At 30.4% G+C, this 17,600-nt stretch overlaps 1 protein-coding gene, 1 long non-coding RNA gene and 1 pseudogene across 2 annotated transcripts; 1 reads left to right on the top strand and 2 right to left on the bottom strand.

The window, feature by feature from the left end:
• Positions 1 to 1,819: 1,819 nt before the first annotated feature.
• Positions 1,820 to 2,141, bottom strand: LOC114076335. Its single transcript, XR_003577150.1, has 2 exons — positions 1,958 to 2,141; positions 1,820 to 1,876 (listed from the first exon to the last, which is right to left on the bottom strand). It is a non-coding gene; the product is annotated as an uncharacterized LOC114076335 (long non-coding RNA).
• Positions 2,142 to 9,237: 7,096 nt separating this feature from the next.
• Positions 9,238 to 10,543, top strand: LOC107012441. The gene is made up of 3 exons (XM_015212290.2): positions 9,238 to 9,654; positions 9,741 to 9,886; positions 10,120 to 10,543. Exons 1-3 carry the CDS (start codon positions 9,327 to 9,329, stop codon positions 10,207 to 10,209), a joined length of 564 nt encoding a protein of 187 aa, XP_015067776.1. The 5' UTR covers positions 9,238 to 9,326; the 3' UTR covers positions 10,210 to 10,543.
• Positions 10,544 to 13,357: 2,814 nt separating this feature from the next.
• Positions 13,358 to 17,545, bottom strand: LOC107012373 (annotated as a pseudogene).
• Positions 17,546 to 17,600: the final 55 nt, after the last annotated feature.

Genomic DNA, 17,600 nt, shown 5'->3' with positions numbered 1-17,600 from the left:
TTGTTTTTTATTTATATAATTTTATTTTAAAAAGTGATTTGTAACTGAAGCGTTAAATATGCTAACAATAAATATAGATAATGCCATAATTTAAGGTAAACATTCCTTTATTAAGGTAAACGTTTAAATTCATTATTTTTTTTTNTGAAGCGTTAAATATGCTAACAATAAATATAGATAATGCCATAATTTAAGGTAAACATCCCTTTATTAAGGTAAACGTTTAAATTCATTATTTTTTTTTAAAAAATAAGAATTATACAACAATTGAAACAAAAGATAAACTTGTTTTTGCTGTTTCTTATGAAACAGCGGTTCATCNATAAGAATTATACAACAATTGAAACAAAAGATAAACTTGTTTTTGCTGTTTCTTATGAAACAGCAGTTCATCAATTTTTTTTATTTTTTCTTTGTAATAGAATTCAGGTAAGTGTTCATTGGATGAAAATTCATGTTTATTATTGCAATAATTATACAATGTTCTATTGGATTTACAAATTTTGATTTATGTGCGTTCGTTATTGTGGTGTCGTAATTTTTTTTTTTAAAAAAAAACTGGTTTCAAAATATGATTATTTTAAGCAGAAATTTCGTACTATACAATTATATACTTTTTGTTAATGTAGTATTTGTATATTATAAAGAAGATCAGTGTAAGCGAATACAAGTAACCGTTGGTGATAATTGTATATAGCCATAAAGCAAGTGTTTTGCTTTTGATACAATTATATACTTTTTTTGATGTAGTATTTGTATATTAAAAAGAATATCAGTGTAAAATCAATTCAGTAATTTGATTGTATAATAGTGTTGTATTAATTGTATATATGATCCCTTTGAATGATTTGAAATATATANTTTTTTTTTTATAATTGTACAGATAATGGCTTCATTGGCTATTTAGGTTATGCATTCTGGTTAATATGTGTGCATGAATATAGTAGTTAAACATGACAATATATACAACTGTCTAAATGACTTTGTATATACTCCAATAATATATAAACTTAATATATACTAACTTCAATAATTTGTATATAACTACTAAAATATACAAATTACAATCATATATGAAATTTTCCCATCTGTATAACTAAATCCAATTACTTTGTGTATATATGTATACAAAAACAAAAATAATAATGAGCCTTTAATATACAATCCGCTACTACCACTATTAAAACTTAGTATATATGTATACAAAAACGTCAATTTTGAAAACAGTCATGGACAGATCAACTTTTGTATATGTATATAAACTTAATATATACTAACTTCAATTATTTGTATATAACTAATAAAATATACAAATTATAATCATATATGAAATTTTCCCATCTGTATAACTAAGTCCAATTACTTTTTGTATATATATACAAAAACAAAAATAATAATGAGCCTTTAATATACAATCTGCTACTACCACTATTAAGACTTAGTATATTATTCATTATACATAACTTAAAGTATGTATAAAGTAATCAAATCCTCAGACACATATACAAATATATAACTAAAACTTGTGTGTACTAAACATGCAATATACTATATATAATTACGTGAATACAAATTTACTTAAACAATAATTTTTTGTATATTGACATCTAAGTAACAAAAAAATTGTATCTAAATTTGTGTTTTAAGCCACTACCTCATAATTATGATGTTCTTCAGATCCGTCAACTTCACATGCATTTTCCTCTGAATCAATGTTTACTGCTTTCCTCTTTCTTCCTCCTTGTACAATTTTAATGCCCCTAGATTTAGCATTGTTAATAACTTCTTGAACTGCCGTAGGGTCATATTTTTTTCTTTAATCTCAATTCTTCCATTGTTTGTTCATGTTGAACTTGTTTTGATTTTACCATAGACCCTACATCAACCCCAAAATCTTGAGTTAAACCAATTGAAAACGATGGTAAATTGTCAACAAAATTGACATGCAATGGAATACCTGTGATAATCCTCATAGATGAAGATGATTCATTCATTCTGTGACTAATTTGAGATCTAATAAGAACAAACAATCGATTATTTCATCAAAAAAATATGAAAAAACATAAGAAACACAATACATATACAATTGTTGAATAAGGAAAAAAAAAGGAAAACAACTAAAATTTAGGACGAAAATTGAATTCAACTTTGGGAGGGAGTATTAATTGTAGGAGAAAAAGGTGGAATATGAATAGGAGAGATAATATTATTTGTGTAAAATTATATACAAGATTAAAAAAAAAAGGTTTTTATACTATTGGTTATATAATAGGTGGTGGACCCCATTAATTATAGCAAAAAAATAAACTATAATTATAGAAAGTAAATAAATTAAACTATACCCCTATTATATAATTACTTAGGAATGTTTGCCATTCCATATAATTTTCCCTTAGTTTTATGAGATGACAAATATTAAGGAACATTTATTTGTAGTAAGAACAATATATAAATAGGAATTGAAAGAGTAGAATATCACCAAAAGGAGTTTTAATTTTATAGCAAAAAAATCACTCGACTTAATTCACAAAAATTACTAAAAATGTAAATAAAAAGACTCAAGTTTGCCTAAATATCATAGAACTTCATTGAGGAAATAAAGACACATTTTATGTGATACTCAGACAAAGTCGATCGACCTTTTGGTTAATGACTTTCTATGATACTGAATTTGGAAAACTAAACTAATTTTGTAATTACAAAATATTTTAGTAACAATAATTTCGTTGGAAAAAAAATGTAATTTGATAACTTTGTTGTAATGAAGATGTCATTGTATCAAATCTTATACTATTCGATGTGATTTTTTTTTTAGTATATATAAAAATCATATATTCTTCGGCCCACAAGATGTTAATTGGGTCAGAACCAATTTTATGTGATTTATTCCTATTTTCAGATCTGAATTTTCAAAATTTTAATAAATTATGCATTTATTGTAGCAGAGAAAATAAAACCTTTCAAGAGTCAAATATTGAATATTTTCTGCATCTTGGAAGATATGTGTTGCCGTCACAATTAAAGTTTGGAAGGACATTCTCTGTGCTTCAATTGGAGTGTCACACATCAAATAATAGTCTTTGTTTCTTTTGAACTTGTCCACAAATAAATTCGATCATTTTAAATTTCGCGAATCTCATGTATCAAAATAAAGTTTTTGTCTTAAATTAAATTAGTCGAGTCGGTGAATAAATAAATAAATAAAAATATTTTATATTTGATGGTTAAATATACATAAATGAAGTAGGCCAAGCCCACTTGTATCAGCCCCAATCATGGGTTGGTCCAAGTCAAGTCAAACCTGATTTTCATACGGACGCTTCTATTTTTAGAGATTTTAATAAAGTTGCTATATGAGTATAAATATACAGTAACTTTTTTATTTTCATAAAACCTACGGTATAATAATTGTGGCTTTTACTATGTTTGGTGACCCGGCCAAAAATGTTTGAAGTTGGTAGCTAGATAGATATATACATTACGGTATATGTTTTATGTATGATATACTAATATACAAAAAAATATATGTTTGTTTTCTAGTACGAGTATTATTTTGGTGGGCTTTTTACAATAATAACGGAAAAAGAAACAACTCTAAGTATGTATGTATGTGTATACTATGATGGCATTACTTAGTTACTCGTGTGTGTATATGTACGATGGAATCAAGGATGAAGAACCAATGGTTCAGGGAATAGAACAAGTGTCTTTTCCACGTAATAACCAGTGGCGTAACCAGCAATTTCATTAAGGGTGTCCAAGCTTGTAATAGTATTTTTTTAAAAATAAAACGATAATTTAAACTATCAAAATAAATAATCAAAGTTAAGCAATATTTAGAGAAGTCAAACTTTTTTTTCGTACTCTATTATAATAATTTCTCATGTCCATTGAAACTTGAAACTAAAATATTATGTTGGTCTTTTCTTATAAAATAAAAGAACGAGAAGAAAAAGAAAAGAGTGAATTATTGAGATTCTATTCTTAATAATATGGTGATATAATTTGGGTAATTACGTCTCCTATTTATAGAGAAAGAAAACCTTATTCCATAAGAATTTTTTATTTTTTTTAAGGAAATCTTATTCTACAAGAAAAAGGTATTAAAATTTAAGGAAATAATTCAATTTTAATTGAAAAAATTCCACAGACCTTGGGTCTCTAGAGGCTCTATACATATTTTTTTAATTAATTAAATTCAAGAAGTCAAAAATAATTAAAGAAAAATGAAACACCCTGCAGGAAATCTAACCTGGCCAAAATATAGGGATGTGATAGCTATTGTCAACTCCACTACGTCTCACTTAGTCATTTCAAGAGGTCCAATTTTTATATATACCAATATTAAATTAAAATTGTACGTGTATATATAGCGTTTTTTTTCGACGAAGGATGTCCAGTTGGACACCCTGAAGCCTACGTGGCTCCGCCCCTAGCAATAACGCCAACCAAAAAATGCTTGCCAATCACCAAATATTATAAGTCTAGTGTAAAATCTTGATCGATGCTTGAATGTACACTAGTACTGTCATCCTTGTAGTACAGGCAGACTTTTTACATAGAGATGAGCTTTATTCTACAAGGTCAATATGCAGACAAATGCTACCTTGTTAAAAAACTTTGTTACTTTCTATTGTGCCATTTCAATAAATAAATAAAAAATACATCAGAAAAGATCACTTTATTATATTTTTTTGCACTAGATACATAAAAAGTGGAAGAATATATATATATATATATATATTAATTAGGGGATTAAATATATTAATAAGAGATAGTGTGATCAAATCATGATATATATATTGGAGAGTAAGAAACAAATAAAAGGAGCACCATGAATTGTCATTCGTCTGATGTGAAGACATAGAGAGGATTTGATATTCTTTGTTCTCCCTTTCTTGGGTTATTGACACTTCATATGTAGCTTCTTGTTTCTTTCCATTTTCCAACCACCAATTATCATATACGCCCTTCGTTTAAAAAAAGAATAATCTAGTTTGACTTGGAACGGAGTTTAAAAAAAAAGACTTTTTAATCTTGTATTTTTAAATTAAAGTTATGTCACATGTACCAATATGTCCTTTAATCTTGTGGTTTTAAACATGCCACGTGAAAAGTTAAAGTTAAAGTATTGCCAAAAAAAGAAAGGGATCATTCTTTTTGAAACAGACTAAAAAGAAAATAGGGTCAATCTTTTTAAAATAGAAGGAGTACTATTTTACTTTAATTTTTTTTCTTCATCACAATGGAGGGGTTGTTACTTATTCGTTGTTAGCTTGATAAAATACCATCAGACTCCATTACTTTTTACAATCATTCGAGAAATACAAATATATATCTACTAGACAGTGTAAAGTGTACACAAATCTTATCCCTGCCTTGCGTAGGTAGAACGGTTGTTTTAGAAAGACCTCAAGCACATATAAAAGAACATAGAAAGCATCACATAGCATATGGTAAAAAGAAACAGTTACAACATGAAAGTAATGCGATAATAATCAAAACATAATCGATAGCAATATAAATCGGAGGAACTATGCAAAATTGCTAATACTAATGGTCCTATGTGATGGAAAAAAGAAGTATGGAGTGTCAAACTACTACCAAGCCTAACCTGTCTTACGAAGGAAAAAATATATACGGAATGTTACCGCCAAGCCTAACCTGACGAAAAATAAGATAACACTCAACTATTTAAATAACTACCTATATATCCAAATCCTTCAATATGATCTCCTTGGTGAACTGAAGGTGTATCGTATTATCTTATCACCTCTCCCTAATTAATACTTCTTAATTAAATCAACCTCGAACCAACCATCCATCGCCAACCTATCACTGCTTTTCATCGTGGGGCCTCTCAAATATTTACTCCATGTTCTATAAAAAGTGGATATATAAAAAGCTAAATTCATCGACTAAAAATTCTGAATTCACCACACACGTATATAATAACTATATGGTCGACTAATTGATTGATTTTTTGTTTCGAATGGGACATTCACAAGGACGATAGATATATGTGGATCGATTGCAGCCATGCATGCATGAATACTCAAAACTTGTTATCATCCTCCTTGTCAATAGTCAAAAGAAAGTCTATTTTATCATTAATATGCAACAAGCAATGAATTAATAAACTCATTGAATCACAAGCATGAAGAAAACTAGCGCATGAGTGATGATTACAAATTAAAGAAGCCCATGTATTACTATTTCAAGTACTTAGATATAATTCATTTTTGTCAAAAAAGAAAGTTGCTCCACTATCATTTGAACAATTGATTGTTTATAACTTTCACAAGCGCCACTTCATATTTGAGATAAGCTCCAATCTATCTTTCTTTGAATGTTATTGACCAAAACATGATAGAACTGGTTGACCACTATGTCAGTATTTCCTTCGTCTCAATTTATATGACATTTTTTGAATTTCGAAATTCAAATAACTTTATTTTTGACAGTTATCTTTTTAAAAAATTGAAAATTCCAAAGGTAAATTCTCAATCAAACTTATATTATGTATTATCTGACTCTCGAAAAATGAAAAGTGTCATATAAATTGAGACAGAAGAAAGTAACTGTTTTGGTCAAAACGTAACCTTTAATCTAGGTGGATCAGGCCAATGAATTCCAATTTCAGCATGCTTTCTTCATTCTCACATTTCCACAAGTCTTAAGGTTCATTTTTTGTTGAATTCTGACGAGTTTTTAGGATGACAGCTAAGAAAATAAAATAAATATTATATCTTAGATGATAAAATGGTTTTCAGAATTTGTCTCCATCGACATCAATTGATGAAATTTATATTATATGATATGGAACCAAGACATGATAATTATCTCTATAATTTAAGGTTTATCTTTTCTATTACAGTATATACAGTTTACATGTAAAATTCTACTTCTTGGTGAAATAAGAGTGCACGTTAGCCTAATCAATAAAATATTATTATTTTTTTAGATGAACAAAATTTTGATTCTTGACTCAAAATTGATTGTTAGATATGAAGTCTTGGTTTGTTGGTATGATATCAATTTCATGCATTCTTAAGATAGAGAAATTGATAGAAGCTGAATTAAACTTATTTGAGAAACCTTATATTAAAGAAAGACATGGGCAACAACACCAACAAATATATATTCAACACAGAGGATTCAGAATCTTCACTAAAAAATTATTAAAATATAAAAAAGAAAATTACGATAGAAGATAAAATGTGTTAATGTATAATATATATAAATAAAAAATTATATTTAATTATATTAGTACATAATTTCAACGAATAAATATCAATTAATGTACCCTTCAATTATATATGGTTTTCTACTAATATTTAGTGTCTTACTGCTATTTTATAAAAATAAAAAAATTATTTTCAATATATCCTCGATATAAAGAAGATGGGCAAAAGGCAAAAAAGAGTTTTATATTATTGTATGCTTCTTTTAAGGGAAGCAAAAATGGAATTGGGTCAGAAAAGATAACAAAGGTTGCTGAGTGAAAAAAAAAAGTTGATTACGACCAAAAAACAGTGTTAATATTTGCACGAGCAAAGATATAAAAAAAAGAGATAGACGAAATTATTTTTTAATTCACTTTACCCTTACTACAAGAAAAAATATTTTTTTTTTTGTAATAAAAAAATATCTTATGTATAGGATTCACACGCGACAAGCACTTATGAGGGTTGTTTGGATGTGGTGCATGCTTCTTGTGTGGATTGTTATCATGAGATAACTCTTCCTATTATTTTCACTTGAAATTTCACGTTTTTAGTTTTTGTTTTGTTTGGTGAGTCATGCCAAACATCCCCTATCGTGTCCATCAATTTTCTCATTTCTCTTTCTTTATTTACCCACCTTTTGTACTTATTGCGTGCATTTCAATCCCCAAGGTCAAATATATATATTCCACTTTTTGTTCTTAAATATATTTTAATCGTTTTAATTTATAAGACAAATTATCTTTTCACTTGATTCATTTTCTATACATTAAAAATATTATTTTGAGTGTAAAGAATTAATAAATATAAATAATTATATCATCGATAAGTGTATTTTAAAATATAAATATACCTCGAGTGATATTGTTGAAATCTTTTTCTTAGCACCGAATATACATTAATAAGACGTATAATTAAATCAAAGTCTCAAGTTAATATTTATGAAGTAAGAAATAAAGGTTAAATATTTTATTAATTTAATGAACATGCTTATTTAAAAAGCGATATAACATCCATATTCTTTAAATTTTGAATTCAATTTATATTTATAAGTTAAATTATGCTATTTGTATAATATATAATAATTATTTTTGATAAATTATTGATTTTATTAGTTGTTTCAAATAGAATAAAAATTTAAAATAAAAAAAACAGTGTCACGTGAAGAGAAGTGTAGTAGTATCCTGTTGTTACCGGCTATTTTGGATAAGAATATATTTGGTGTTCAATTTGAGTAGTTTGAAGGGAGCAGGTGGAAGTTGGCGCGTCAGCTGAGTTGATAAAGCAGTAGATCGAAGCATAGTGGTAAAAAACTTTAGCAGTACAATGACGTAAAGCATTGTGTTTACGTGATAAAATAGCAAAACCTACATATTCTATCCTTTTTTGTTTATTTTCATCTCTCTATCGTGATTAATCAAAATTGTAATAAACATAAAAGATATTCGTAAAATTTAACGTAAATTTAAAAATTAATTAATTTTAAATCAGATACCGAACATTATTAAGAGACAGCAAAAGAGCAACACTTTCTCATTATTCACATCACTTCCTTTAATCACTACTCTACTGGGTGCAAAACAGCTGGTCCTTAAAATCTTCGTAAAACGTATCTTTCATTATTTAATTAAGCAGGTTGAAATTTCAATTAAATTCTTATTAAAATTAAATTAAATTAAATTAAACAAATTATCAAATTTATTTTTGAATTATCTACTTAGCTTAACTTTGACTCACCGTCTAAAAAGTCGGCCACACACAATACATTCACCGTCACTACTCTTTAGTAAACATGATTTTCATTACTTCACTTATTATATACGTTTGAATCAGTAACGGGATAAATTCTAATTTATTGATTATTAGTTAAAATTAATTTAATTTTTCAAATAAACTTGAAATTACTTTAATTTTATTTACAAGAATATACGTTACATTACATATATGGGGGTGGTGGGTGGGGTCAGTTAGTGGGTGAGTGTGGCTATAAAGAGACCCCTGTTGTGCTTCGTTATCTCCCTTCACTGCTACTTCTTCTTCTCCACAAAAATACTTTTTTAGAAGAAAAAAAGAAAAAGGGCTTTCAGTAAATTGAGAGAGATGGGCAACTGCCAAGCCATTGATAATGCTACTTTGCTTATACAACACCCAAGAGGTAGAGTTGATAAACTCTATTGGCCTGTTACTGCTAATGAAATCATGAAGATGAATCCAGGTCATTATGTTGCTCTTCTTCTTACCACCACCACCTTGTGTCCGCCCACTAATCCTTCTTCCGCCACCGCTTCCACCGCCAAAAAAACTGACAGTGCGACGAGTAATACTAGTGGAACTAATTCTATGCCAGTTCGTATAACGCGTATTAAGCTTCTCAAACCGACGGATACGCTTGTTCTGGGTCATGTTTACAGATTAATTACTACTCAAGGTTAGTTCTATATTTTAATTTCTGGTTAATTGAGGAGGAACTAACTAATTTAGTGTACTTAATTACTGAGTTTTATAATTATGCAGAGGTGATGAAAGGATTATGGGCTAAGAAGTATTCGAAGATGAAGCAGCACCAATTAGAATCCGGTGACAGGAGTAGTGAGAAATCGACGAATTCACACTCTAAAAATGGAGTTATTAGAAGATCTGATTTGGATAACTCCAAACAGGTGATTATTTTTTTTTTTCAAACCAAACTTTCAATTTCACCTGTTTCTGAAGATGAGAAGAAATGACGGAAGAAGATAAAATAATAGTGAAAAGTTCGGCTTGTTTTTTTTTTCTGACTTTCAAAAATACAGAGAACAAAAAAATTCGAGGAATTATACCAACTGTTACATAAAGAGTGTTAATACAAATTTGTTCATTATTTAATTATGTGAATGTAATTTCTTTTTTCCAGGTGAAACAAGAAAAGCATAGGAGTTCAACTGGTGCAAAACCAAGAACATGGCATCCCAAACTTCACAGCATATCTGAAGCTACAAGCTGAGATAAATAAATTTGATTCTACTATTTTGATTTGTGTTATGAAATTGTGGAGTAATTGAAGGACAAAATCACCTCCACCCGAAAACAAACAACAGATTGGGTAGTTTTTCCTCATCAAATTAGAGTTAATTAATGACATGTACAGCAAATGTGAGGAAGTAAAACAAAAAAAAAGACAAAAAAAACTCACATCATCCCTCAACTTTTGTAATCATTTGGGAAGGCCTTCTTTTATTGAAAATCATTGTGGGCTTTGCAAGGATCGGAGCAACAAATTTTGTTTAATTAAATAATTTGGATTCTAATAGACTTCCAACGTTGAATGAATTACTCCATATTATTTGCGTTCGACTAAATCAGTCATACAATTTAATCAAATTCGCTTCTTTATTTTTAAAATTTTAGCTGTGTGAATAATAATACTAAAAAGTAATTTAAGACGTTTGAAAGTGAATTCAATAGGTAACTAGTTGTACTGTTCCTTTTGAATAGCTATTTTAAATGTCCTCTCAATTTGAAGTTTCTGATTTTTATGGAAGTTCAACCTTTATAGACTATACATGAGTACTTATGATTGTGGATATTATTTAATTGATTTTTTGTACTTTTTGAAATTTGAGCAATTTAAGCCTTATAAGTTAAGCTTTTCATCTCTTGATCTCACATAATAATGTAATTTTCACTCATCATAGTTAAAAGTTCCAAGGGTACATACAATTGGAGTTGTCTTCAAGAATTTGGACACCCATATCATGTTAGCGTTTTCATTCCTCACAATGTTTTGTTTGATTTATCAGAAATAACCCTCTATTTGTACAGTACAAATAATAAATTATGTATTTTCTATCCATTTTTATATCGTATTTGTGAATTACAATTTACGTTGTTTTTTGTTGTTAATAGTATATATGACAAGTTTTACCCTTTCTATTTCATACTACACTTGCTAGGAACATTATAAGGGCTATCTTTTCATTTTGCCTATCTCTTCTTTTTTTTGGTTGGGTGAACTAATTTCAACTCAAGTTGAGTACGTTTTCTCCTCGTTGCCCCAAATAAAACATAAAAAAAGGGTAATCCAAAATTTTACCCAACAATCATAGAAGTATAAATAGTTGCTCCTAGGAATTAAAATCATGAGGAGAGGGAGGGGGTGTATACTAGTGATATAATTCATGAGTGCGCAATGCTTTTAATAAAATCCAACTTTTGTAGCAAAAAGTGAACACACAAATGAGAGAGAAAGAGATAGAAGAATAGAGCAAATGGAAAAAGGTAAAGAGTAAAGATATTAAGTAATTGAGAGTGAAAGTATGAAGAAAACACACAAAAGGAAACAAAAAAGACAGCAAGCAAAAAGTATACTATATGATATATGCATGCGTGCATTATTATTTGGCAGGATATGCTGAGCTTCATCTATATAAATCATATATCCTTATGAATGCTCTTTTATTTGCCAAATGAATGGGGCCTTTGTTCTAGTCAAACGTCATAGTATATTATTACTATGAATTATTCATCAAAAAACAAACACATAACCCCATAAAATGCTATACCTATCTAATCATTCCTATGTAGGCTAATCAAATTTATAGACCTTGGTGGGTGGGTTCCCTACTAAGAATGCTTCTTATAAGTCTTCATGGGATAAATCATGTATTAGATTGATAACGAACCTAGGAGTTGAATTATTGTTAAAGAAATAAAACTTGTTCAAAAGCTAGGGATGGTTTAAATCATATTATTCATCTTTTCACCGACTCTTCAACATTTGATGTATTAATAATTTAATATGGAAGTCCAATATTAAAATGAGAATCGGGGTGAGTCCTATACTTTCATTTTAGGCCTAATTCAATCTCAAAAGTTGACCGATATGAGATATCTTCAAAATTATCCTATGTGACCTTCAATTGCTAGATTGAATCAGAACTCTCAGTCACCAGATAATATCATGCTTGTAATATTTTAAAATTTTACCTAAAACAAAGATGGGTTAATAATATCAATAACTTCGTGTAAGCTTTCAAATATTTACACTACAAGTAGGGAGTAGAACTTTAATTAAATCAACTACCTTCTTTCAAATTGTGCAACTTTTTTTATACTTTCAGATCACTTGACAGGTAATTGCTCGTAATTATTATATCTATGATAAATGGAATTACCAGTAACTTTAAAATTAAGTAAGAGAAACAACATTCGAAAGTCAATATTGCACCGATATTTTAAATTTTTCATTATATTAATTTTCAATGGATATAAGTTAAAAAAATTTCTAAAAAACGGAAGGTTATTGCCAAATTTGGGACTTTTTATTTTGTAGTTGTAGAAAAATTTTCAATTCTCATACGAGCTACTTATCATATCAAGTTCCTCAGTTACAACTTAAATGGTTTCAGAATGGTCTAAAAGACGACAATAATAATAATATATATGGTATATTCGGTGTGATCTCATATGAAAAAATCATTTAAAAGACACGAAGGAATTATTTTTTTCTGCAGAGATCTAAGAAGAAATTCCTTTAGTTGTTATGATACTTTCACGTATTATTTGGCACATTATACAAAACGATAAGGGCAACCTATTTTCCCATGATGACGCCCTGTTCCACAAACTTAATATACTAATCACTATCTTAACAAATAATAGCAGCAATAATTTCAAAAAAACAACAATGCTTTTACTTAATATTCCACAGGCAGGCATCACTAAGATTATTTTAGGTTCCACTAAGAAAAGAAACCCCATTAGGTAGCATAAAACCATAATCAAATTTGCCACCTTTAATATGGTTTAAACAAGCTCAAAAATACTCTTAACATGATGTAATATTATCTGTTTTGCATCATCAAAGAATATATCAACATCTTATTATATGTAACTTGTCTTTTTGTCGTATGAAACTTTTGTTCGCACGCCCAACTAACATGATATAATGGTTCTGTTTTTATTGAATGAGCTACATTCTATAAACCCCACTGTGCAAAGAAAAAACTATTCTCAGATGCCAATTCAAGTGGGGAAAGTAATTTGCTTAATCATTATATGGCTTACGGCCTGCGGGGTATCTATAAAGTGTATAATAGTATACTAAAGTAGCTAGCATTCTTTGTGACAGGTATAATGAATGGGACAACAACTGATGAGCAAATTTTTTAAAAAATATATTCTAGTAATAATGATTTGTTCATTTTTGACTTAAAGCAATCATTTCAGTCTTCTTTTGTTGCACTGGAATAAGCCTACATGTGCATAATGTAATGCCTTTCTTCTAGTTTCCCCACAGAGCCATTTTAGATCCTTCTTTAATTTCTTTAACATTTCCCAGCTATCACCCTATTCCCCACACTACTTATTGGAGAAAACAAAAGATAGCTTTTCAAAATTGGCTCTTGTGAAATGGTAGTCCAAATATATCATCGTTTTGATTCAATATTGGTTCAAACACTTCTCTTTTCCGCTTTTTCTTCAACGTCTGTACTTTCAGCTGTTATGATAAAGTAAAAAGGTAAGAGTGGTACCATTTGGAGAGAAATTTAGCCAGCTCTGCCACTGGTTCTAGACCACAGGAACTTGGGCAAATCGAATTCAGATAGCGGCATTGATGTACCTGTGGTCCTAACAAACAAAAAAATGTGGAGATCATATGTGAAGTATGTGGAGATCATATCTATTAGTAGGACCTTCATTTCATTTGCAATTTTCTAATCTAAGATATGAAGAGAACTCATAGTAATTACTAAGCAGCAAGTACGACTATTTTGCATCTTCTACGTATGTAACTTTTCCACCTATCATTTCAGTGGTACCAGAGAATGATAATAATGTTATGAAAGGTGAAGGTCCATTAATTTTGGTAAACCAATGCAAGTCCCTAACAATTATCTGTAGTTTTTTTTCCAATTGTCCTCTTGAAATTCAATTAAGACATCTACGTCAAAACAAAGGGAGCAATATCTCAATTTGTAAGGTAGCAAATGTTGCGACTAGGCAGCCACATGCCCTTGACCCCTAGATACTTTATAGGAAATATTTACTGGAATCCTAGAGACCAGAGACCACAAAAGAAAGAGCTTTAACGTTGTGGTCTCGATATAAACAAGACATTCTAATTTAAAACATCACTCAGAAATTTCATATATCATGCCTGAAAATTTGTGGTGAATACACCTTGAGAACATCTGATCAACGTCATGACAGACCAGAAAATTTATGGTTGGCTTTTGAGATAGTCTAGAATGGGCCAAGTAATGCAGAATAAATAAGGTTATCTGAGATGGATGCAGAAAATCAACAAACATATATCAAGAACTTATGCCACAAATGATTAAAGTGTGATACAAAAGATGAAATGAGTCTGCAAGTAACATCAAGACAGAGAGAGAGAGAGCATAAGAGAAATAAAGTGCACACATTTTCATTGATTACTTACAAGGAGAATGAACTCGGTACATCCATGAATTCCTGGAAAGAAGCAAAAGCATATCTGAAGAGGAATGCAGAAAATGACACAGAAGACATGAGCTTAAGTTCAACTGTTCAGGGGACTCATAAAGCAGTCGGACTGTGAACCATTGTCACTCGTTAGGCTTCCCACTATAATTGATTTGTAGGAGCTCCAGCCCTCTCTACTTCCACTGTTGTGTAGTTTTGTGGATAACATGAATACCAGAACATCCTTCCATCCCTCGTTCAATCTGATATACCGGGAAACTCATAAAATTGAAAAATCCATCATCTCTATAGAGGTTAACTTTCTGCTGCACCTTAAGCATGAGACCTCATATCAAAAGCAAATTCTTCCGTTGGCTGGTATAGTAGATTCCAAATCATTAACAGAAAAACGAAAGGAAGCTGACACTTGAGATTAACAAGATTAGGAACCTCGGACTTTAAATCTATTCTGTAAAGTTATAACCTAAAAGCAGAACAGCCTTACAGATCACACTCTGCTACAAACAATGCTCAACATTATTTACAGGTATGAGTGCTATTTCCCGGAACTGACTACTATGAGTAGTCATCATAAAAATTCTTCTTCTAAAAGTATAAAATCAGAAGCAGCCAATAAAAAATGGACCTCTCAGTCATAAATTTTAGAAATGGACTTCAATTATGATTGACAGTTGCAACAAGTTCTTAACTTCATCATATGCCAATTTAAGTCTCAGAAACAGATTCATGGAACCAAACGCTAAACTCTAGCTTTTCACCAAGAAAAACTGCTGCTTCCTCATTCTCTCGAATGTATGCATGGTGTTAACTGTTAGCAATAATGCATTCTAGGAAAGCACTATCCAAAATTCTTCAATTTAATTAAGACTTCCAAAATCTGTGGGTGTAGCTTATCAGCAACGCGAAACTCATGAACAACACCACTCACCTCAATCCAACTACATCCAATGTCTGATTGGGTCTTTCTCTGACCCATTGCATTCCTCACCTCAGAAACTTTCTCCCAGTTGCCTAGAGATGCATACATATTAGAAAGAAGTACCTCACTTCCACTGGGTCCATCAGAGTTAAGCTTCTTGATAAAATTTATAATGCTGTTACCAAGGAAAATATTACGATGGATTCTACAGGCACTGAGCAAAGCCCTCCATATGACTATATCAGGTTTTATGTGCATGCTCTTTACACTCCAAGTGCCTTTTCCAAGTATCCAGCACGGCCAAGTAAATCAACATAACAACCATAGTGCTCAATCTGAGGTTTAAGTCCCCATAAGTTCCCCATGTTATAGAAGATTGAAGAACCCTCTTCCACCAGACCTGAATGGCTACAGGCATTAAGCATCCCTATAATAGTCACTTCATTTGGATTAACATTTGCATCTAACATCCTGTTAAACACGGTTAAGGCATGATCACCAATCCCGTGATATGATAACCCTGATATCATAGTTGTGAAATTGTGTACATCAGGTCTTGGAATTCTATTGAAAATCAATCTTGCAATGTCTATTCTACCACATTTTGCATACATGTCAATGAGAGCAGTAGACATATTTGAACTGTCACGAATTTCATTCCTCTTAATGTAAGCGTGAATCCAATTTCCCTGTTCTAAGGCCCCAAGATTAGCACAAGCAGACAGAGCACAAACAAGAACAGCCTCATTAGGCCTTACCTTATCCTCAACGGAGCCTAACATTTCATTCAAATAGAGAAGTACCTCCATATACCTTCCATTTCCAGCAAAACCCGATATAATAACAGCCCAAGAAACATCATTTCGCACTGGCATCTTATAAAAGATTTCACAAGCTTGATACATCTCACCATTATTTGCATACCCACATATCAAACTAGTCCAAGAGAACACATCTCTTTCGGCTATTCTATCAAACACTTTGTATGCATCATCTGTAATCTTGAAAATCGAATACATATTAATCAACGAATTGCCCACATATAAGTTTGATTCAAGCCCATTTCTCACCACCAACCCATGAACAATTTTTCCATGTACAATTGATTTTTGATGGGCACATGACGAAACAATAAAAGTGAACGTGTACTCGTCCGGAAAAACCCGAATGGGGTGGTCTAATTTCAAGAGTTGGCGAAAAAGACTGAAACTTTCTGAAGAATTTTGGAGTTTGCAGTATACTCTTATCATCAGATTCCATATTAGAATCGGGGGTGAAGACAGAGGATGGTGAAGAAACAGAAATCTTGCTGAGGTAACTTCCTTGATATGCAGATAACAGTGAATCAGAGAATTAACTATAGAAGCAGTTGATGAGAGTTCTTGTGCGAGTATTTGGGCATGTATTTGCTTCAGTTGAGATTTAGGTGGGCGTTGATGTAGCAATTTACACAATTCTTTTCGAGTAATGTGAATTTTGTCTTGAAAGACGGCGGCAAAAGTGGCTGTTGAAGAATAACAGATTCGACATTTGGGCTTAATAACAGTCAAGTGTTTGGCTTTACGCCATGAAAGAAAGCGCATTTGAAGTTTCACAAAAGAAACTGGAAATCAATTGGGAGTCTCTGCTCTATATATTCAGATCTCTGCACCAAGTCTTTTTTTTTTTTCTTCAAATTTACAAAATCTCCAACATTGAGTTATGTATAGGTTTGGGTTACATTTTGACCTAATGGGGATGAAATATTATTACCAGATAGTTTGATAGGATATTTCGGATTTCAATTTTTGGTCATGTCGACAAATAAGTTATAATGTATCTTTAAAAATCAAACTGGTTGAGCGAGTTATTAAAATATAGATTGATTTTGCTGTATGTATACATTACTTCGTTTTAATTTTAAACTTTACGAGTCCCCCATCCATGACTCAACACTTATAGTATCATGGCTAATTTAGAGAAGTGTAACACAGAGTTCCATGGCAACCCCTTTTTTCTCTGTTACCTTT

The sequence above is a fragment of the Solanum pennellii genome, chromosome 3 (genome assembly GCF_001406875.1).
Source record: "Solanum pennellii chromosome 3, SPENNV200".
Taxonomy (NCBI): domain Eukaryota; kingdom Viridiplantae; phylum Streptophyta; class Magnoliopsida; order Solanales; family Solanaceae; genus Solanum; species Solanum pennellii.
This window is presented reverse-complemented; position numbering and strand designations above follow the sequence as displayed.

Bases quoted from the DNA above. Each gene is read 5' to 3' on its own strand.
- LOC107012441 (XM_015212290.2), top strand. From the start codon at position 9,327: ATGGGCAACTGCCAAGCCATTGATAATGCTACTTTGCTTATACAACAC. The intron at 9,655-9,740 runs GTTAGTTCTATA...ATAATTATGCAG, and splicing joins CAGATTAATTACTACTCAAG to AGGTGATGAAAGGATTATGG. The intron at 9,887-10,119 runs GTGATTATTTTT...TCTTTTTTCCAG, and splicing joins ATTTGGATAACTCCAAACAG to GTGAAACAAGAAAAGCATAG.